At 34.9% G+C, this 23,369-nt stretch overlaps 2 protein-coding genes across 2 annotated transcripts in view; one reads left to right on the plus strand and one right to left on the minus strand.

Moving 5' to 3' along the window:
• Positions 1–1,677: 1,677 nt before the first annotated feature.
• Positions 1,678–19,948, plus strand: slc12a10.1 (solute carrier family 12 member 10, tandem duplicate 1). The gene is made up of 26 exons (XM_057348072.1): positions 1,678–1,995; positions 2,094–2,237; positions 2,325–2,400; positions 2,975–3,070; positions 3,730–3,869; positions 3,957–4,067; positions 4,210–4,321; positions 7,631–7,761; positions 8,076–8,160; positions 9,083–9,240; positions 9,732–9,839; positions 9,963–10,086; positions 12,894–12,995; positions 13,451–13,606; positions 13,707–13,806; positions 13,892–14,003; positions 14,074–14,196; positions 15,812–15,918; positions 16,014–16,096; positions 16,602–16,667; positions 16,759–16,863; positions 16,991–17,102; positions 17,497–17,583; positions 19,316–19,451; positions 19,542–19,609; positions 19,810–19,948. The coding sequence occupies exons 1-26, from the start codon at positions 1,678–1,680 to the stop codon at positions 19,946–19,948; spliced, it is 3,099 nt and encodes a 1,032-aa protein (XP_057204055.1).
• Positions 19,949–21,883: 1,935 nt separating this feature from the next.
• The window catches only part of slc12a10.3 (solute carrier family 12 member 10, tandem duplicate 3), a 57,315-nt gene continuing 55,829 nt past the window's right edge, over positions 21,884–23,369 (minus strand). The window contains exon 26 of the mRNA XM_057332652.1: positions 21,884–22,740. Coding sequence (XP_057188635.1) covers positions 22,602–22,740 — 139 coding nt within the window. The 3' untranslated portion in view covers positions 21,884–22,601. The remainder of the gene's footprint in view (positions 22,741–23,369) is intronic.

The following is a 23,369-nucleotide window of genomic DNA, read 5'->3' on the forward strand; positions in this document are numbered from 1 at the left end:
GGTAACCTGTAACCATAATAGTTATTAGTGTTTGGTAACATTGTTAACCTTTGGTAACAGTTACTGTATGTTGTTAAAGTGTAACACCAGTTTTACAGTTCTAGACATGCATTTTCTTTTGATGGAAGCTCTGTCAGTAATAATCAGTTAGCTTTCAGTAAACATTTACATGAAAACACAAACAGAACATTTTAAGAAACCATTCCAGTTTTGCCTTTAATCTGCATTTATTAGAATATTATGGCAAGTCCAGTGTCTGTTTAATTTCAACATATATAATTCTTTTTTTTTATAAAGTCACCTAATAGCAATGTGAAACATGAAGAATACCAAGATGCATGAAACTTGAATCTGTGTTTATCCATCACAAACTTTTTTAATAGATCCTGACACACATAAAGCACTAGTATTGTGTTGTTTAAGCATAAATAGCGACTTTTTTTGCTGTATTCAAGATCTGAAAACATTGCATCTTTTTTTGTTAATTTGGTTCACAAACACACATATAAATAGTAAATACAGACAATTAAAAATGTTTTTTGAGTTGTCTTAATTTTTTTTAATTTTCCACGACTGCATATGTTCAGAGCATGGTTTGCTTTAATCCAGTATGTGTAAAACTAATAAATCTAGTATGGATATTATGTAAGGGGTGTCTGGTTATTATTTTTTGCAGGTTAAGCCATAAGTTTGCCATGAGGTCTATTCAGTACATTTTGTTTCTTTAAAAGACCATAATGTGACAAAGAAATATACATATGCTGCAGTACAAAGTTTGACTATACTTGCATTGCTATTAAACATTTTTAGTTTATGGTTTCCATGTGCTCACATAAATACCATATATATAATATATAATATGTTATCTTAGATCCTTGTATTGTGGTAAATGAATGACCAGAACCAACTGACACATATCTATATCAAGATGATCCTAAGAGAAGTGGGAGGCTACAAGACATCATTTATGTCATCTTTTCGCAGAAATCCCTCCTCCTAGATGCTGAAAAATTGCTCCAGTGTCTGTTTATGGGAGGAGATGAGGTCTAACGTGTAGTATAAATTAATCAACCATATGATATTGCAAGGAAAAACCAAGAAGACTAAGGAGATCTCATTTTTAATTGAGGAAGTTCCAAAGGACGAGGAGACTATCTACCATACATTCCAGTGCATAAGTTAAGTAAGAAGTATTTTTTTGTCTAAACATTGAATGAGAAATGTTATGATACAGTGGTGATCAAAAGTCTAACACAATTCATAAAAATATTATTTTACTTTTTTAAAAATTAAAAATGATATTGGATTAAAATTGAACTATAGTAATTACATGAACTATTCCTAGTGTATGTAATATTTTACCTTGCGTTTGCCCTCAAGCTGGTATATACGTAATGTTTAAAAGTTGTTAAAAATGTAAAAACAAAAAAATACTATATGTTATAGGTTTACATACTATCAATCATTTTCGTTTCATGCTGTGAACTAATAACATTCTGTCAAATTACCAATAAAAATGTTTTTGTTAACACTTTTAGTATAGGGACCAAATCTAACTATTAACTGAAAAGTTCAACGAAGCTAAAAATGGCTCTTTAGGTGCAGAGTTTCACACCTCTGTTAAAGCATTATCCTTCTTCACAGGGAAAGTGTTTTTCGGAACTTACTGACGTGCAAATGGGTCACCGCATCTCTAAACACAGACAGGGAGGCACAGGCATCTTTACATCAAGTAACTTTACAATGAGTGAAGACACGCTACCCCAGTATTCTACCTACAACACAAGACCTGAGTCAGGTATTACCATGGAAATGCCAGGTGATAGGATGCGAAGAACATCAGATGTCCAGGACTCAAGGCAGGACAGTAGACGACCTTCCATATACAGCACGCAGGATGCTATGCCTCATCTTGAGTTTTATGCCAATGCCACTGCCACAGGCCGCATCAGACGCAGCAGGCCATCACTGGAGACTCTTCGTAAGGCTTTTGATGTAAGATGATGTATTTTTTAGACATACCTTTGGATGACTTAGAACTGTATGTACCTACATCTTGTTAATACATTTGTATCAATTATCATTTGATTTAGAATAGAGAATGTGGCAGTAACATATGGGACTCAGGTGCAGACAGTCTTTCAGTGATGAACGAAATGGGAAATGGGTCAGATGAATGTGGATCTGAAGGAAAGAAATACCAACCAGTGCGCTTCGGCTGGGTCACTGGGGTTATGGTGAGACACATGAGCAAATAAGCATACCACGCAACCTGCATGCAGAAAGATGCAAACGTGAAGACATATGCTGCTTCTATGTTTTAGATTCGCTGTATGTTGAATATATGGGGAGTCATTTTGTTCCTACGATTGTCCTGGATTACATCTCAAGCAGGAATCAGTGAGTAGAAACATAAAAATGATAATGGTAACACTTTACAATAAGGTGCTATTTGTTAACAATTATTTAATGCATTAGCTAACATGAACTAACAACGAACAATACTTCTACAGAATTTATTCATATTACTACATGTTAATTTCAGCATTTATAAATACATTATTAAAATCAAACGTTGTCCTGTTAACATTAGTTAATGCACCATGAACTAACATTAACAAGGATTATAAATGCTGAAAAACGAAATTGTTCATTGTTAGCTAATGTTAGCTAATGCATTTACTAATGTTAACTTATAGCACCTTATTGTAAAGTGTTACCATGATAATGATATTTTTTTACTAATATACATTTAAAAATAAAAATTTAAACATTTTAATATTTTTTTCCCCACATGCTCATGTTAGTGGAAAATGTTGTCTTTGTCATGCAATAAACCACAGACTATAAGGTTTACATGTTAATGTTACTCAATTAATGATTATGTCAATTTTTTTACATTGACATTGATACATCTTTGAGGATTCTTTACATATAATGTCAATATGTTCTATTCTCTTTTCATTCCTTTTAGTTCTTACATGGGTAATAATTTTCATGTCGGTCCTTGTGACCTCAGTAACCGCATTGTCTGTGTCTGCCATTTCTACCAATGGGAGAGTATCCTCTGGTGAGTTACTTGGCAAAAGAATGTCATCAAGCTAATCAATTTGTCTTGCTTAAGATATTTAATCATTGTCACTATAAGGCCTGATTCTGACAATTTCTCTACAATGTGAAGGAGAACTTTTCAAAAGTCAAAAGAGTCCAAATCCTGTACATTCTGACCAGTAGGCCACTCAGAGAAACACAACAGCAAGTGCACAGCAATATTAATGAAAAATTCTCTCTTACATTGCACAGTTATACTTACATGTCGTGTTGCACTTGCACTTTCATATGCAGTATTCTATTTTTGTGTACTTTATACTGTGTTTTTATATTTATATTGTGTACTTTCTGTAATTACCTCTTAGTACATAATGTATTTGAATGTGAGACTTTGGCTGCTTGAATATGCACAGAATAAGAATTTCATTGTAGTGCAACCGAGTGTTCCCTGTACATGTGAAAATAAACTCTGGAATCTTGAATATATACCACTACAAAACAGTGTATCGCAATAAGCTGCTCGCACAAATGACCTATGGGGTTGTATTTTGGAGGAGGACAGGCTCTTTAAAACCCTAGCATGCTTGAATGGGCAAGCATGACTCCGATTTTTTTCTCAGAAAATATAAAAATCGATTGTATTTCCTTTACCGTTTTTATTATCTCTCTACCCATTAGGGGGAGCATATTTCATGATCTCTCGCACCCTGGGTCCCGAGTTGGGAGGTCCTATTGGTGTTGTGTTTTCTTTCGCCAATGCACTTGCTTGTGCACTCAACACAGTGGGATTTGCAGAGACTGTCAGAGATCTTCTAATTGTAAGGACGATTAAAATGAACAGTGGTTTGCTTGTTTTGTTGTGGAATTGCATGACATTTTTTTGTCTTTGTAATATGATGCAACAGGAAAATAATGCACAAATTGTGGATCCAGTCAATGATGTCCGAATCATAGGGTCCATTACAGCCACAGTACTTCTTCTCATCTCATTGGCTGGAATGGAATGGGAATCAAAGGTATATTTAGGAAAAAATCATGCATTTTACATCACTGTGACATTTACAAAATGTTTCTTATGCAACATAAACATGGATTTGGAAAGTTTTAGGATTTTTCTTTCTGACATTTAATGTCTTGTTTGTGACTTCTGTCTGACAGGCTCAAATCCTATTTTTCTTGGTGCTTATGGTATCCTTCACCAACTATGTTGTTGGCACTGTTATTCCAGCGACTCCCAAGAAACAGTCAATGGGTTTCTTTAGCTATCGCAGTGAGTGTAAACCATTTAAGTGTGCTTTGTAGCTTTCAGCATGTGTAACATTTCATTTGTATTTCTTAAAAGGTTTTGTAATGGTGTGAAACAAACTTATAATGAAACCAATCATTTTAAATTAGATATGTGTCTAGATGTTTAATTGTTTTTTAGAAATGCTTAACTTCTTTTAAATAATGTTAAACTAAACAATAGGATATGTTTTAAAACATACAATATCATTTAGTTTATGATATGATATGATAGATAAAATACAAATTTCTTTAAAGCTTTAACATGGAGGAGTTTTCTTTTCAGACGCAAACGTTATGGGAGGAGAGTACTTAAAGGAATCATGCAAGGCAATTTACTAACGTTTTTCAAGATGTTTTTCGATGTTCATACTCAAGCGATTTTCACTGGCGATGAGCTGAGTGAACATGCAAATTCACTCCCTAAAGATGGCGCTTGATGAAAAAAAGAAAAACCCGGGTACACAAGGTGGTGCTCCGCAGCTTTATGCTTCTGACACTCGCTTGTCACACAGAAGAACAATTCTGCTGTGTCTGAAACCGCTCCCTCCATCACTCCTTCACTATTCCCTATTTAGCGAATGACATTTGAGTCCACTATATGGGGAAGAAGTGAGTGAAAATGAGTTCGGACACTGGCGTAATATAACCTGCGTCTGACAGTGTACTGTCGCGGACATTCGACATAATGGTTATATTACATCTGTGTGGCTTCATAGATAGCTTAATAAAATGGTAAAGTTATTTTTCACGTTTTTGTATTAGTTTTTAATAAAGAGATCAAAACAACTGTTTGCCACTTTTATTTACTTTAACGTTTTTTTACGTTTAATAAAATAATTTAATATATTTAAAATAAAGCACCATTGTCTATAACATTAATTTAATCTGTTTATTCTCAAAAACATGAAAATAACTGTCAACAACAAGAACAAACACAAGGGGCCCTATTTTCACGATCTAAGCGCATGGTTTAAAGCGCACGGCGCAGGTGCACTCAGGGCGTGTCCGAATCCACTTTTGCTAATTTAATGACGGGAAAACGGTCGGTGTGCCTTTTGTGGGCCAAACATGCAGTAAACCAATCAGAGTCTCAATTCCCATTCCTTTTAAGAGCCAGTTGCGCTTGCGCTATGGCGGATTCGCTATTTACACGGCGGAATTCGGATGAGCAGACACTTTTCCAGAAAGGAAACGCGTCTACTCTTGCGAGAAGCGCGCAAGCAGACCGCATACAGGACAAGCCGGATTTTTATCTTTATGTCCACAATAATATTTTACATTGTAATCCATTTATTTGTAATATTTGGCATTATCGTGTGCTGCTGCGCGTCCCTCTGTGTGTAATAAGCAGAATGTAGGAGTGCTGCACCCGCCTATAGGCGCATATTCCTAATGCGCTCTTTACATTTACGCATTTGGCAGACGCTTTTATCCAAAGCGACTTACATTGCATTGTATTATACATTTGTTTCTGACTATATGCAATCCCCTCACTTTATTCCCGAATAGTACAATCTACTCATTAAAAATGAGTTAACAGTACTCAAAATTCAAATAGTTCTGTTAACTTGTCCCAGATAGCAAGCAACCATTGAATTAAGTTTTTAATCAGTAAGAAAAGAATCAAATTAATTCTTAATTACAACAGCTTTTGTGCTTTATTAATAATTGATACCTATAATGATATCTACGCTAAACCGACCTTTTAAAGATCTCTTTTTAATCAATGCGCAAGAGTTATTTCTGAAACATATACAAGCACTGACAGAGAAGTTAACTTAACAGAAGCCAAGAGTCAAGAGCCCAACTAAAGAAAACACTGATCACCATAATGGTAGTTTAATCACTTCCTAATATTTTTTTAGTAAACACTATTATAATAAGTTAACATAAGTAATGATTTTGAGTCAGCAGTACTTAATTATATTTGATCAGTAAGTTCAAAAAACAATTATTATTAAAATTAAAACACTACTTTACTTAAAACTATTGATGTAACCGGTTTCCTCATTTTTTTAAAGTAAAGTAAACTTATTACATTTCACAGTTCGACAGAGCAGTTGATGTTACTAATTATTTTAAGTTTAGTCTACTTAGAATTTAGTGCAATGCCCTTTTATATGTTGGATGAGCTGAACATTTTAAGTTCTCTTTACTCAAATATCAAATACACGTTACTTAACTTTTTTGAGGTAATCATTATCTCAGAATGTTTAAGTACTCTCAACTTGTCCAGGTTTACAGTGCTGGGATCGAACCCATGACCTTGGCATGGCTAGTGCCATGCTCTAACCACTGAGCCACAGGAAAGCTGTAAATAACTAAAAAACATATCACGCAGTCTATTTTCAGTTCCTCAAAATAGCAACGTGCCAACAATGCGCCTGAGCACACCTCTTTTTTAGATCAACACGCCCATGGGCGCACAAATGAGCGCAAATGCATTTGCTATTTAAACAACGCTGCGCAGGACGGGAAAATGAGAACTGCGTCGGGCGGAAACTAGCAAAAACGCGTTGCGCCGGGTGTACAATAGGGCCCAAGGTGTATAAACGCGCATTCGTGGCATTAACGGTCACTCTCCTCCAGCTGATTCTAATCAAGCGGTGGCCGCGTGTTGTATCATGGGAAATAGAGAGTCAGCGAACGTACATCGAATGTACACTCAAAATCAGAGTATATTGTGGGTAAAAAAGTGTGAATGAAAGTAAGGAATGAAGTAGTTCACTCAGGTTTTGAACACAAAATGGCGGACACTCAATATAGTGCACTATATAGGAGATAGGGAGCGGTTTCAGACACAGCCTTCATCTTGCCTCGATGCATCTTTCTTCTACTTACTTCCTTTTGTTTTACTGTAACTTCAGCAGCTCCAGGCACGTGAACAAAAGCGCCAATCTCATTGGTCGGTCAGTTTTTAATGCGGCGCATCAAACCAAAAAGACGAGCCCGAGGCGTTTAAAAAAAAAAGCTTTTCTGCCTGGCGTTTTGCGCTGTGGTGTGCACACTCACATTGGCGCCCTTTGTTTAGTCATGAGGTCTGAATCGTCGCAATAAGCGCACACGATTATCGTCCCGGTGTGGACAAGCCTTTATACTGGCGCTGCTCATAGTAGATTGTGTTGGTCATTATGAGAATGAGATGTTGCATCTGTGTCTTTTAATGTGTGCCTTGCTAGTAAATTTCCACTCCCATCTGCACTTCTTTGAAATTGCGCTCGCGTGCTATTTTGCCCTGTTTAGTAAATCTGGCCCAGTATCTTGTTTCACAAATAATCTTTTTTTATTCTAGGTGAGATTTTCTTGGAGAACCTGTTTCCAGACTGGAGAGGTCCAGATGGTAGCTTCTTTAGAATATTTGCTATCTTCTTTCCATCTGCCATTGGAATTCTTGCTGGAGCCAACATTTCAGGAGATCTGAAAGTAAAAATAACATAATATGTTTGTCAACTTCACTAATTTATATGTATACAAAAAATTTGGCATGCAAAATGAGTAGAAAGTCTAAACCAGTAGGTGATAAATACCTGCATGGTCTATTTGCATCAAACGGTTACTACCTCATGAAACCGCCTTAGCTAAGGGGCTGCCAAATCTAAAAAGTTATATAAATATATCGAAATTATTTAGTCCTTGTTGCATGTGATTCTCCCACCAAATAACAAATTTTACAAATAAAAATATGTTGTTAAACCCATAACAAACAACAATGTATTAATAAAATGCTGTATTTTTAGGAGCCAGAGGTTGCGATCCCAAAAGGAACATTAATGGCCATATTCTGCACCACTATAAGTTATTTAGCCATATCATCATCTGTGGGTGCGTATTTAATTCAAGCATTCAACATAATCTGATGGTTTTACCCAGAGCAGTTGAAAAATGTCACAAAGTAACGACACTTGCATAGACGTCCATTGGAAGAATGGAAGTAACTCGTATTATAGTTCCAAACTATGGATATAGTTCCAAACACTGAATTCCCCATTGAAACCCATTCATTTTCGTGTCTCCCAAAACGCATTTGCTGTACATTTGGTGAAATAACGACATGTTTATACATTTTACAGTTAACGGACATATCTTATATTCATAGATCTTATTACTCCCCAGACAAAATTCTGCTATAAATGTAGTCAATGTAGTATTCAGTGTACACAATGTGCTAATATACTGTATTTAGCTAAATTTATGCAAACATAGATGCTGTTATCAGTCCCGCTAAAATCCATTCATATAGGTGGACAGCACAGATTTGTTATAACTATTGAGCGCGCCATGGCAAGATCTAGTGTTGTAACTCTTTTTTTCAACGGCACTGGTTTTACCTATTTTCAATCATTTACATAAGCAGAAAACTTGTCAGTTTGTTATCATTTTTAGACATTAAGAGAAATAAAAAAAAAGTAAAAATAGTAAAAACTCTACCCTTTATACATGTAGTAAAATCACTGTAATTTGCCTAACAGCAGGCTGTTTTGCTTAAAAAGTAAAGTATGGCAACCTAGCAATATTGTGGAGCTACAGGTAACAAAGGCTTTGAATACTGCTCATCCAATCAGATTCCAGACCCAGAACAATATTATTCTTTTTTTTACTTACTACCTTTACATAACACATTTGGACCTTTTTCATTTTTCATTTGCCTTTCACCCTCTCCCTCATCACATGATATGTAATATTTAGTATCCATGATAAGTAAGATTCAGTTACATGCACATTCCACCTACTTTTTATTCCACAGGAGCATGCGTGGTGCGCGATGCATCTGGCAACATGAATGACAGCTTGCCGTTGAACTTTACTGAAGACTGTTATGGTCTGGGCTGCAGCCTTGGCTGGAACTTTACAAAATGTGAGCAAAGCCGTGACTGCTCCTATGGCCTGGCCAACAACTTCCAGGTAGGGCTCTTCAGTTTTAATAGATCTATTTCATTAGCTTTTTCACGAGTGGTGTTCTTTTATGTTTTATTTAATTATTAACCTTTGTTTCAGATGTTTCTCAAAGGTTTCTAAGGGTCTAAGAATTCTCACGTAAACACAAAGATAATTATTCACATTGAGTAAAAGTTTAAAGCAATTAAAATAAATGTGGATGGCATCAAATAAACAGCATTTTATTACAGCTTTGATGAAGCGTTGCACAACCAGAATTCATTTAAATTTTCATGTGATGTGCAGTAAATTTACTGCTAAAAGGAAAATAATGAATATAATCTCTCTAAATATAATAAAACATTTAGATTTATGTAGTTGTTGTGCTGTCATTCTATATATAGTTAATGCACTAATATAATGATGTGTAGCTGATGTAAAAACAGTTTAGTACTACTAATGTTAACATTGTAACTACTGTACTGTACTAGTTTCATTTTATTGTGGTTTTCTGCCAGGTGTTGATCCAAGTCTCTGGGTTTGGACCATTGATCTATGCTGGCATATTTGCAGCCACTTTGTCATCTGCCCTTGCATTCCTTGTCTCCGCTCCCAAAATTTTCCAGGTAAAATGCTACACCCACAGCAGATACTTGGTAATGTGTAACTTACTAAGTAAGATCAACAAATTTAAACTCATCCAATAACATACAAAGATAAAAACAGTTTCTCATCCATTCTTGGTGCAGTGTCTCTGTAAGGACAATATCTACCCGTTCATTGGCTTCTTTGCAAAGGGTTATGGAAAAAACAGTGAGCCCTTGCGTGCCTATGTATTATGTTACGTCATTGCCCTGTGCTTCATTTTGATTGGTAAGTCAAAGAAATTGAAACTGCCTTACTCAACCTTACCTATTATATCTGGTTACTTCTCAAAGTAAATATTAAATGTCACTTTTTGTATAAGCACATAGCCTAACATCTAAGCTGGCACAGTTGGTCTTTTCTGACAACATGCCCTACACTGTAAAAAATGAACAGTTGAACTTAAAAGTTTACTTCAATTGGTAAAACTTAAAAAAAAATGTCCCAGCTAACAAGTCACAATCATGGTGATCAGTGTTTCCTTGAGTCGGGCTCTTGACATTTAAATGTTACTGTAGATTATTTGCCGTGCTGTAACTGTGTGCTTTTACAGTACATCAGGGCCGGCCCAGCCTGTGTTGGTGCCCTAGGCAAGATTTTAGATTGTGCCCCTACTATACAAAATAAATAAATAAAAATATCTGAAAATTAACTTTTTTAAAAAGCAAAATTCATATTTATTTTAATATAACATGAATTGTGATCAACATAAATAGAAAGTAAATAAATAACAATTAAAAAATATTTGTAATAAAAATGTTTCTAATTACGTACTCATTGTTTGAAAATAACTCTGAAAATAAAATAAAACTTTTTCAATAATACTGTAGTTGAAAAATAGAGCTCATAAAACGAATATTTGATTATTATTATAATTTACATAAAGGTCAATGAGAAAGTTTTTTTTACATTTTGTAATGCTATGTGCAAATGCTGTAGGGATACAAATAAAAGGTTATTGTATTGTTTTGGATTTTCTTAAATAAATGGCATGGCCTAGTCACTGTGCCACACTTTTTGCAGCTGACTTAGTTGAAAGCAGTCAAAAACAGCACGCACTGTCAGTGTTACCAGTAAAATGGTTCTAAATAAGCAAGCTGCTCCGAGTGGGATTCGAACTTACAACAGTCATCGGGTTTCCATCACTCTGGTTTTATTCGCATTTTGAAGTTTCGCATCATAAACGAGTGATGGAAACGCCAAATTTCGAATTGAAAACCCTTAATTCGCAAAAAGTTTTTACGCTCCCTTGAGGTGGTTTTTCATTTTTGCGATAAAGGGTTAATGCGAATAATGGGAGATGGAAACGCATTTGCCGAATAAATTCCCCCAAAAAGCCACGTAACTGCACTATGAGACGCCGTAACCTGACTAACCAGAGTACTGATCTTGTTACACAGCATCAGAAATGTTGTTACGGTCATTCTTAAATGCCTGAGCAAAGTTGTCAAAGTATTCTGTAATTGCCTCTTAGAACTGTCACGACTGTTTCCCAAACAGCAGACATCCACAAAAGCACCGCATTTATTGTGTTTCGTAATCATCTGCTTGCGCAAGTATTATTCTATATGAAAATCATTATATTCAGTGGCTTCTCTTACTTTTCTTACTGATATTTAGTGGCAGTTTATTAGGAGGTGACGGTTGACTATTTGGATGGAAACGGTGCTTATTCGAAAATGTTTTATGCGATATTCCAGTTTTGCGCATAAGATAAATTCGCAACTTTGAATGGAAACCCGGCTAATGAGTCCAAAATGGGTAGCAGCCGCTTTAACCACTATGCCACAGTCCAACACCTGTTCCTGGGTTGCGTTTTTGCGCTCTCGTCTGGTGCCTATGTCGCCTATGCCACGGGCCGGCCCTGAGTACATTTGTTATGGCAATGAAATGAGAAATAAATCAAATGGTGTTGATTCTTGGTCATTGAAATCACCATCATCTTTTGTTTATGAACATTATATGAACATAACATTATATTTGATTGTATTAATCAATTGCTTTAAAAGTGTATAAAGTTTGTGCAGTTCTAATGTGGATAAGTAAAGTAAAAAAAAAAAAATAATAATAATAAGTAAACTGTTCCAGAGTTTAGGTGTGGATACTGCAAAATCCCCTGGATTTTAGTATTGACTTTGGAATAGTTAAAGACACCATGAAATCAATGAGGAAAATTCCAAAGTTTTACAAAGTGTTGCAGTGATTTTTATAAACGATTAATCCGTGCACACCATTATTTTTTTTATTAATTTGCACTTGTAATCTTTAATCAAATACACATTAGGCTCCGTTTCCCCATCTCAAACACAACTCTTCACCACATGACGTAAGCAACAAAAAAAAGGTAGGACTATTATTGCCTGTCCATTGGCCAGGCATTTTTAGCCCTCCCCTCCAGGCCCAACTTACAACAAACCAATCAAAAAGGGAAGGGCAAAATAAAGCCCCGCCCTACATTTTTTTCTCATTTCAGAAGCCGTTTCAATCGGATATACGTCACGTTACGGAAAAGAAGTCAATCGCAACTTCTGTTTCATGGTGACTTTAACAGTCTCTGATTTGCAGATCTAAGACTTCCCAAATGATGTTCACACAGCAGATCAGAAAGACAAGGGGGAGCAAGACCATTTAAACATTTAAAAACAAGCAAAATTCAGTGAATCAAACTACAGGATTATGGCCATTTCAATAGCCAACGCCACTTGTTTCGATTCGCATTTGCATTACCATAACAAATGTACTTTAAAAGTAAATTTTTTAAGTTGATCCAACTGATCATTTTTTACAGTCTTGTCAGCTGGGAAATTTAAGTTGGACCAACTTAACTTTTTTAGGTGTTACCATTTGGACTCATTTTTTTTAAGTTGATCCAACTGTTCAATTTTTACAGTGTGGTGGCCAACAGAACTGTATTTAACAAGTAAAAAGTCATAAAACATACAGTAGAATAAAACACTATCCTAACATGATTATACTATAATACTACTTACATTTTTTATTCTATTGAATTTCAATGTTGTATCTCTTCTCGGCAGCTGAACTGAACACCATTGCTCCTCTTATCTCCAACTTTTTCCTCTGTGCTTATGCTCTTATCAACTTTAGCTGCTTTCACGCTTCTATCACCAACTCCCCCGGTGAGTTATAAAATAATTCATGTGATAATCTGTTTAGTTACAACCCAACACAGTTTATCATTCATTGTACATTGCTGCGTAACATGCTTTTGTGTAAATAATTGTTATTTCCTACATTCTTTTATTTTTCAATATTACAGTCATTACAATATTACATTATATAATTACATAAACAATATTACATTATTTACTATTACCTCAACTTGACACATTTTTGGATGTTTAAAATGATTTTTTTGCCAAATAACTTTTATTTGAAAGACTAAGATTAAGGATGTATTGCAAGCGTACATAATTTGACTCAAAAATAAGTTTTACATGTAAGATTTTACATACATACCTATTGCATCAACATGTTTTGAATTGTCATATTTTACTTTTGGTTAAATATGTCTCGTCATGTATAATGTCTCGTTATATATTATGTTAAATACAAATTATGTTGCTCACTTTAGGATGGAGGCCATTATTTCGGTATTACAGTCTCTGGGTTGCTCTGTTTGGGGCTGTTATTTCGGTCATACTGATGTTCTTGCTCACCTGGTGGGCAGCTCTCATCACATTTGGTATAATCATCTTTTTGTTTGGCTATGTGGCTTACAAGAAACCAGGTAATGTTTTGTTCCATATTCCATCAAGCGTTAAGATTACTTTGAAAGTTATACAGGTATATGCTCTAGTGATGTTCTCTGGATGTTTTTGTTTCTCTAGAGGTAAACTGGGGTTCGTCTGTCCAGGCAGGCACCTACAACATGGCTCTGTCTTACTCATTGTCTCTCGCAGGGGTTGAAGACCATGTCAAAAATTATAGGTCAGATAGAAAAGATGTTAAAAACTGCTTCCAGATATCCACTATTTGCTTATCTGATCCTGCTCTGTTTGTTTTCTTTCATTAGGCCTCAGTGTTTGGTTCTGACTGGTCCCCCAACTACACGTCCAGCATTGGTGGACTTTGTGGGATCTTTCACTAAGAATGTCAGTCTGATGGTTTGTGGGAACATTCTTCGGGTGAGCACTGTATTTGATTTTGATAGTCCTTGTTCTTTTCTTGGATATGGCGTTTAATATTTTTTTTCAGGGGGAGGAAAAAACAGCTAATACAGCTAATATGATAAAATGGCTTAATCAGAGGAAAGTTCGAACTTTCTACACAGCACTCAAGGCAGCCAGTCTAAGAGAAGGAACACAACACCTTCTGCAGGTTTCTATTTATTTGTCTCTAAGAGTGTACCACATGTACAGTATAATAATCAAGTTACATTTGCAGTGATGATACCTTTCGATTTGTTTGGTTTTCAAAAAAAGTCTAAAATGAGTTTTGTGCCATTTGGACAACAAGACCGCTCGTGACACTTGACTTTTACTAACGGGTGCTGTGACGTTATGCAACAATTGTGTTGTCATTAATGTTTTCAAAGAATATAATTGAATATTACCAAATTAATTAAGATTTGGTAAATCATTTTAATTTATTTTTAACATCGCCTAAATTTTTCTTTCGCTCGACGTCAAAAGGTGCTGCAGCACCCTCAGTCCCCCTTCTTCCCACGGCTGTGCATTAGAGCAGTAGTTCTCAAACTGGGGGCCGTGGCCCCTGGGGGGGCCCCGAGATGGATCCAGGGGGCCACAGATTTTGTGGCATTTTATGAAATATAGAAATTGATTATAGATTTTATGCAATCAAACATCAGACAAATAAGACCACCAGACAAAAGAATTGATGTTTCAGCATTGTATAACCGAATATGTTTTTGTTTAAATAAAAATGTTAAATTTAAGATTATAAGTCTTTATTTTGGGGGGCCGCAATGCGATGCACTCTACACAAAGGGGGCCTTACAACGAAAAAGTTTGAGAACTACTGAATTAGAGTGCTGCGAATAAATGCAATATGTTGCATACAGTGGCATGCGTAAGTTTGGGAACCCCTTGCAGAATCTGTGAAAATGTGAATCATTTTAATAAAATAAGAGAGATCACACAAAAGGCATCATGCAAAGTGCATTTAGTACTGCCCTTCGGAAGCAACAGAAGATACTTCCCAGAAGACAAATAAAGTACAATTTACCTTGATCTCCAAATTCAAAACGTTTTCACCCCTGGCTCTTAATGTATTGTGTTTCCTTCTGGAGCATCAGTGAATGTTTGAACCTTTTTTAATAGTTGTGTTTGAGTCCCTCAATTGTCCTCAGTGTGAAAAGATGGATCTTTTGATGGAGTCACTGCTGGGAGGGGTTCAAATTTGCAAAAGATGCTGGAAAACTGAAGAATCTGCAGGACCTGAAGGATTTTTCTAAAGAACAGTGCTCAGTTTAACTGTTCAGAACAAACAAGAGACTCATGAGCAACCATCACAGCACAAAAAACAAGGGTTCCCAAACTTTTGAACGGGGTTATTTTAATAATTTCCACTATTCTTTGTCTTGTGAACTATATGTAAACATTTTTGTTATGTAAAATATCTTACTCAGGACAGTACTAAATAAAAGAGAACATGCATTTTGTATGATCTCTCTTATTTTATTAAATTTGTTCACATTTTCACAGATTTTGCATGAAGTTCCCAAACTTTTGCATGCCACTGTAGGCATAACACTGCATTCAGATTCGTATCCATTCATATATGCAAATTATGTTTTAATTTGTGGGTGTATTTTTACACTTCATGACGCTGTCAGCTTACATGTTTGTTACATATTTTTAAGTTTATTTGTAAGTCGCTTTGTATGAAAGCTTCTGCTGAATGACTAAATGTAAATATTTGTATACATATTTTGTATACCAGATTTTTTATTATTCTAATTTCCCCCTTAAAGGCCTGTGGCTTGGGAAAGTTAAAGCCTAATGTACTTGTGATGGGTTTCAAAACAAACTGGCAGGAGAGCTCGCCTCATGGAGTAGATGACTATATCAATGCCATATAGTAAGTGAATACCCTTCAAACTCCTCAAATTGAGCTTGTATAAACCTAAAGCTGTATTAATTCAGCTGATACGATTTGTTAAATTGTGGTCACAGTGATTCTTTTGACTCCAACCACGGTGTCTGTGTTCTACGCATGATGGACGGGCTGGACATGAGAGATGAGTTACAAACTGAGGGTATGTCAGCTATTACAAGTTACTACACTGAAGCATTTTAGGACTGTAAATTAAATATATAGGGTTGTGGTTATATAAAAAAATCTTTTAAACCTGCAGAGAATTTACTCAAAATCTATTAGGATATAAATAAGGATGACAGCATTAAATTAAACTTACATTTTATTAAAAAAAATACAAAGAGTACGGAAAAAACAAATCTATATGATTATGCCTGAAACTGCAGCATTAAACAAAACATTTTTGCTTTTAAAATGAAGACCCAGGGAGTGTTATGCATGAAATGATCAAATCATCACTGAGCAAATCAGTTGATTGAAATAATTAGACTGCTTAAGATAACACTACACTGAAACGTGAAAAGTGAATATTTGTTACTGAAAGTGTGACACTATTTTGGAAACAGCTTACATGAACAGCTATGAAATTAGTTTAGCTGATCCCCAGCAATGGCGTAAAGTATGGATTAAAAAATTAAAGTAATGCTTTTGTTGTTATCTGACAGTAAACCTGATTTTTGAGGGAGATGAAGCCATTGACTCCGAACAGCAAAAGTCAGATGCCTATTTAGGTAAATAAACCTTGGCTTTGTTCTTCACCCTGTCTGGATTGTATGCCATTTTATCGACTGTTCTCTTTTTCTTCTAATTCTGTATTTTCAGACATTGACAACACAAAGAACATTGCAAACGATCAAATAAAAACAGTGTTTCAAACCAAACAAGGGAAGAAGACTATTGATATATACTGGATCTCTGATGATGGAGGTCAGAAACTGAAAACTTTTTGCACATACTTTGTTGTAATCTGTGTCTTTATGATTTGAGTCACGGTTGGTATTAAGTACTCGACTAGAGTCCATCAAATATTTAACTTTGCTTTTCTCTCTCTCAGGTCTGACCCTTTTAGTACCATATCTGTTAACAAGAAGGAAACGCTGGAGACGCAGCAAAGTCAGAGTGTTCATCACTGGGCAACAGCAAACAATGGAGAAAGATCGCAAAGAGTGCGTTTATATTGAAAAGAGACTGAATTGAAAAAATTGTAAATTATTAGTAGCATAGAAATGGTTTGTGCAGAGTCCACTAACCCCTTTTTGTAACTAAAGCCTAAATACAAGTTACTTAGTACACTAAAGCCCAAGTATAGTGTACTTAGTAGAGAAACAATTTCAAAGCAATTGCAGAGAAGCAATTTCAGAATTGTTTTAAGCTTATACTTTTGTAGGTACTGTAATGCAGCCTTTGTAAAATATTGTAAATTGTAAAAGCCACATTTAAATGAAACATTTAAATTAAATTAAATCATACAATAATTGTGCAAAGTTATACAAATAATATTTACTTAAGGTCAAAATCCACACAACATTGAAGTTGAGTTACATTTGTTAATTTCCTCAGAATGATGACTCTGCTGCAGCATTTCCGTTTGGACGTTCACGACGTTATTGTTATGACAGACGGCGAACAACCACCACTTCCCAAAAAGTAAGTGATCACAAACATTTTTAAACCATGATTCACATAGCATTCAAGTGAATAAAGCGAGGCATTGTGATATCTGGTGACCAGGAAAAGATATGTTCAACGCACTTGGTTGTGTCTTGACCATGACATATTAACTAAAACGACATAGCATGTTGAAACAACAACATACTTTGTGGCCACAAGATCATGTTGTTGAGGGTACATAATTCTGACACAAAAAAATGCTGGGTTATTTTCAACCCACACTGAAAAAAATGTTTTTTTTTTGCTGCTTGTCCAGTTTGATTAATTTAAATAAGTTAAATAAACATAATTTTTGTACAATTTTGTCACAACATGTTCAGTTATGTAACTTAATCCATTCATATTGACACTACACAAATTATTTGTGTTTTGTTAACATGTAATTGTTACAACTAGGCAGAGGATTTATATTTCCCAGCATCCTTTGCATAAGACTATATTTTGAGAGTTATTTTCTTAATTAAGTGTTGTTTTATGTGTTTTTCAGTAAAGAGAAACACTTGTTAGGGTTTAATGTTCATTTATATTTGAGATTTAGAGGAGTTTGTTATATTTTTAAGTTTTGTGGTTACCATTGTTTACAAAAGCGTTGCCTTTGCTTATGTAGTGGGCGGTTACATGTTTTAATTTGAATTTCCATTAAAATTGGTTGACTTAAAATCTTGTTGGAGATAAAATAAAATGTTATGTCACATTAACTAAGAACACTTATGTTGAGAATGCTAAATGAAAATATGAAACGTTAACACATAACAATCATGTTTGTTTAACAAACATACATTTGGCAACTTGAGCATAATGAAATTACGCTGAGTAAACATAACTTTATTATGTGCAACGGATGTACATCATTTTTTTCATGTTAATCCAACAGATTTTTATTTCAGTGCAGTGTTGGGTTAAAAAAGAAAACAAACCCAATAGCTGGGTTAAATTAACCCAGAAAAATGTGTATATTTGAAGGGTTAAAACGCCACAATTTTTAGAGTGATATGTTGTGTCTACTCAAAGTGTAGTTTTGGCCTCGGTTTACAATTTTCTCACGGCCATGATTTCTTATGTTGTATGTGATGGAAGGTCCAAGTGATTTCTGCAAAGTGGGTCTTTCAAATAGTATGTTTTAAAGAATCTTTCAGAAATGTAGTGCTTCACGTCATCACACACAAAAAAAACATATGTGTATTGTCATGATGTCACACTGAAAACATTAAAAAAGTTAATGGTGTTTGTTGTCACAATTTGATGGGAAAAGGCAAACAACAGACATTGATACAAATCACGCTATTTTCTAGGAAATAAAGCATATAAAAAGAATAAACTATTTTTATCCATTATAGCTTAACAAAATACAATCTGCATGCACTATACTTATTGTAAGGTTTATCTTTTGACAGAAAGGTAATGGAATGTTAAATGTTATTTAATAATGCTCGTCATTATAAGCATATTTCTAGTTTATAGTTCATAAAAATGGGGAGGCTTACCATACTGACTCATTGAGCAGTAAAATAAGGTGCCTATCCAAATGATGCTTGTGAAAATTTCCGTCAAGAAAAGGATATTCTTTTCTCCACACAGGATCTCATGGCCAAGGTATAAGGATGTTGCACCCTTGACACTAACTAATTGAACTAACAAGTACCTTTCTGGCCACTCTACTTTAATTTCAAATGCACAACAGTTACAAATATAAACATTCCTTTTGTAGCATAAGACGCTTTGAGGATACTATCACCCCCTTCACTGTGAGGGAAGCACAGGTGGGTGAGGAGACAGAACAACAGCAGAGAAAGGCGTGTCCATGGAAAGTTACGGACAAAGAGAGAGAGGCTTTGAGACTCAAGGTGTGTGTTTGGCATTAAGGTCTCGGTACAGTTAAATCAAACATGACTTTACAAAGTGTTTACTTTTGTTATTTTTTTCTACTCGGATAGTCGGAGAGAAAAGTGAGGCTAAATGAGATCATAAGGAGGAATTCTAAGCACGCAGCGCTGGTTCTTGTGTGAGTATTGACTGTAACACCACAATCATTACCAGGCAATCTTTTAAAACAGGATGTCGGTCAATATGTAATTCATACACAAACAAAGCAAAATCGGATAATATTGGGGTCTTACAAATCATTTACGTTTGAAACGTAAGAATATAATTTGAAGGTAAACATTGCTGTTAATAATTAATGAATGTTTCTGTTTTATATAGGTCTCTCCCCGTTCCCCAGGCCGATTGTCCTAGCTCTCTCTATATGGCCTGGCTGGAAACACTAAGCTGGCGTCTACACTGTCCAGTCCTCCTCATAAGAGGAAACCAGCAAAATGTCATAACGTTTTACTGTCAATAAAACACCTATAGGTACTATCACATACCTATTTATTTACCTATTATTTGGACATATATGTCTCAAACATTTCAGAGCATCATTGAATTTGAAATAGAATATTGTTAACAGTACTAAGAAGTTGCTTGTGATGATTCTTATTTGGATAAAACTTGTTAAGCTTATTTAATAAATTTAAGTCAAACTAAGTCATCTGCGAGATGCTTTGCTCAGAACTTGAACTTTTCTGAGCCACTTTTTATGTTCAAAGAAGACGTGGTGGCTTTATGGCGTGAGTTCAGGGCCAGGCTATTTGTTTGGAAGATGGGAAGGGGAGTGTTTTAAAACAGTTATTTTTCAGCAATTTTATTTGGTGACACTATGGGTGCAAAGATTACACACTTAACCTTTAAGCAAGTGGTCTCTCAAGATGATTTTTACAAGATACTGTAGTTCCTATCCTAAGTTTACATTGAACTTTACAATGATTGTCCTTTCTGAGTAATGACTAACGTTTGAGAAGTATCTTATTTTTTTGCTATATAATTTAACCCTACACCACTATATTTTTTATTAAACCATAACAAGTTCTCACACATTTTGAAAGTGTGCCTTTTTAAATTACAAAAACCTTGATATTTTGTTACACTGTAAGACCTTACCAGCCATTTTTACAGTAGTGTATTGGTGCTATAGCTTTAGTAATTAAAAAAAAAGATTTAACTTCTGCATGAGTCAGACATACATATCAGCAATCCACATATGAATCTCAACAACGCAGTGAGAAGCAACTGAAATGCTTCAAACCACAATGCATGCTGGGTGCATATAGTACAAGACTCATTGAGTCTTTTCTACCATCCCGCAGAATCATTCTCGTTGCTTAATCGTTCCACTTAGTGCCGCTTCATGCCAGCCGGAACGTAAATGGTTTCATTTTCCACCGCAGGGCTGATAACGGAAATCTTGGGAAATCTGTCTTGGTAACACAAGAGACTGAGCTATAACATCTCTCCACACATTCTATTAGCAGATTTAGCACAATTAGACAACCGTGCCGAAAATTTCGAGCCGAGAACAGTTTGTAATTGTGCCATGTCGTACCAGATTCGCGTGGAAACATAACTGTAACCTTTTCAGACCGTGCTTAGAACGGTTCGGCGCCATGGTGGAAAAGCGCTCATTGTTTGTCACCATTGATTAGGTTTGTATGTCAAGTGTCCAAGTGTGTCTCAATAGCCAAGAAATCTTTTTTTTTTTACTGTGATCTTTTCTATTATAGCAGCTGTAATTACTTTACCAAAAACCTTTTCAATTGTAAGTGCCACATTATCGTTTAAATCAACCACTTTCTAATGTAACTTCTGTCGTCAGAAGAGCATAAAGCTGCGTTTCCATAACTCCCTTTCAATTTCATTGTATAAGTGTACATCACAAAACACTAATGCAATTGGTGTAAGAGTGAAAAAGGCAAGAAAACATTTATCACCATAATGGTGACTTAAAACATAATAAAATGAACTATGAACCATGAGCTAGACAGATGACTGATATAAAGTGAAAGTGGTGTCTGTAATAAGTGAAAATGTTAATGATGTTTGTGTTTAATTCTCCACTGGTGACATCTTGACAGATTTAATGTGTTCATCTGTCATTTACAGTTGATGTTGTGACTTCAGTGAGTTAATAGATTCTTCAACTGTCATTGCAGTATAGTTTACTATGTTACTGTAAAAATGGCTGGTAAGGTCTAACAATATAGCCATTGTAAATTTAGCCAGTGTAAAGCTAAACTGAGACTTTAGAATTTTAAGAGAATGTATATGGTAAAGGATTGAAGTTGCATGTAAATTGATCATGTAAAATAAATGTAAATTCTCAATTTTAATAATCATTTTAAGTTTTTAAGGTGGCCAATGATCACTAACACACATAAAACCACACGCTAAGATGTAATGCCTTTTTTGTATTTATTTCACATTTATTACATTCTATACATTTTGGTTCTTTATTTTTTGATATTGTTTGTATATTTTATGCTTGCTGTACCTAATAAGAATCAATAAAACATAAACATTCTTCATTGCATTTAATTGCTTTTCACATTGAAAAGCAGATCAACAAAACCTGTTATTAATCAACATAATAACATAATATAGTATTTATTCACAGTTACAGTTCCTAAAAGTAAAGCATGTTTAAAGTAAATCATTTTTATTAACAAACAAAAACACTTTATAAAGTGTATGAAGTTTTTACCCTGAAATTAAGATCCTGAGATAATATGTATTCCTCCACCATCCTTAGTCCAGAAATTGTCATATCCAATCACACTAGTTTTAACATGGATGACCTTAAGAGCCCAGAATAGATGGTGAGACCTTAAGAAGCTGGTGGATTTTTTTTACAAATTTTAGGCAAAGGGGACTACAGTACATTGAACATGCAAAGACATGAAAATATGATTTAGGATTTTTTTATAATATAATTCTTATAGTTCCATTTGTTTTCCATAATGAATAAGTGACCCTAAACTATTGAATGGTATGTGTGTGATTACCATCCACAAGCACAGACAAAACCAGTCCAGAGTTTAAAGAAGTGTGTCAGCTTTATATTGTTTCTACACATTTTCTTTCAAGAGTGAGAGCAACTTTTAGTGCAGTTTGTGTGTGTTTTACTGACAGTAGAATGTCATGACGTTTTCTTGATTTCCTCGAACAAGCAGGACAGGACAGTGAATGCCGAAGCTCAACGCGTCCAACCAAGCCATATAGAGAGAACTGGGGCAATTAACATCAGGGACTGGCATAGAACTGTAAAAAAACATTAATTAGAAATAACTAACACAGTAGTAACATAAAAATACTACATAAGTGTTTCCTGAATACAAAGTGTCATAGCAAAAGTGCAAAACAATAGGAAAAACATTGTATCACAATTGCTTAAAGGACCAGTGTGTAAGATTAAGAAGGATCTATTCATAGAAATGCAATATAATATGCATAACTATGTCTTCAGAGGTGTATAAAGACCTTACATACATAATAAACCATTATATTTTTATTACCTTAGAATGAGCTATTTCTTTCCACATACAGTGAGGGAAATAAGTATTTGATCCCCTGCTGATTTTGTAAGTTTGCCTACTTACAAACAAATGAAGGGTCTATAATTTTTATGGTGGGTTTATTTTAACTGATAGACACAGAATATAAAAAAAATCAGGGGAAAAAAATGTTATATAAAGGTTATAAATTGATTTGCATTTCAGTCAGTGAAATAAGTATTTGATCCCCAAGCAAAACATAACTTTGTACTTTGTGGAGAAACCCTTGTTGGCAAGCACAGAGGTCAGACATTTCTGATAGTTGGTCACCAGGTTTGCACATGTGTCCGGATACATTTAGTCCACTCCTCTGTCAATCTTTAAGGTTTCTTGGCT

Source organism: Triplophysa rosa, linkage group LG1, assembly GCF_024868665.1.
Source record: "Triplophysa rosa linkage group LG1, Trosa_1v2, whole genome shotgun sequence".
NCBI classification, from domain to species: Eukaryota; Metazoa; Chordata; class Actinopteri; order Cypriniformes; family Nemacheilidae; genus Triplophysa; species Triplophysa rosa.

What these genes read in the sequence shown, in the direction of transcription:
- slc12a10.1 (XM_057348072.1), top strand. Translation starts at nt 1,678, where the DNA reads ATGGGTCACCGCATCTCTAAACACAGACAGGGAGGCACAGGCATCTTT. An exon ending in CTCTTCGTAAGGCTTTTGAT is followed by an intron (nt 1,996 to 2,093) that starts GTAAGATGATGT and finishes CATTTGATTTAG; the next exon opens with AATAGAGAATGTGGCAGTAA. An exon ending in CACGCAGCGCTGGTTCTTGT is followed by an intron (nt 19,610 to 19,809) that starts GTGAGTATTGAC and finishes TGTTTTATATAG; the next exon opens with GTCTCTCCCCGTTCCCCAGG.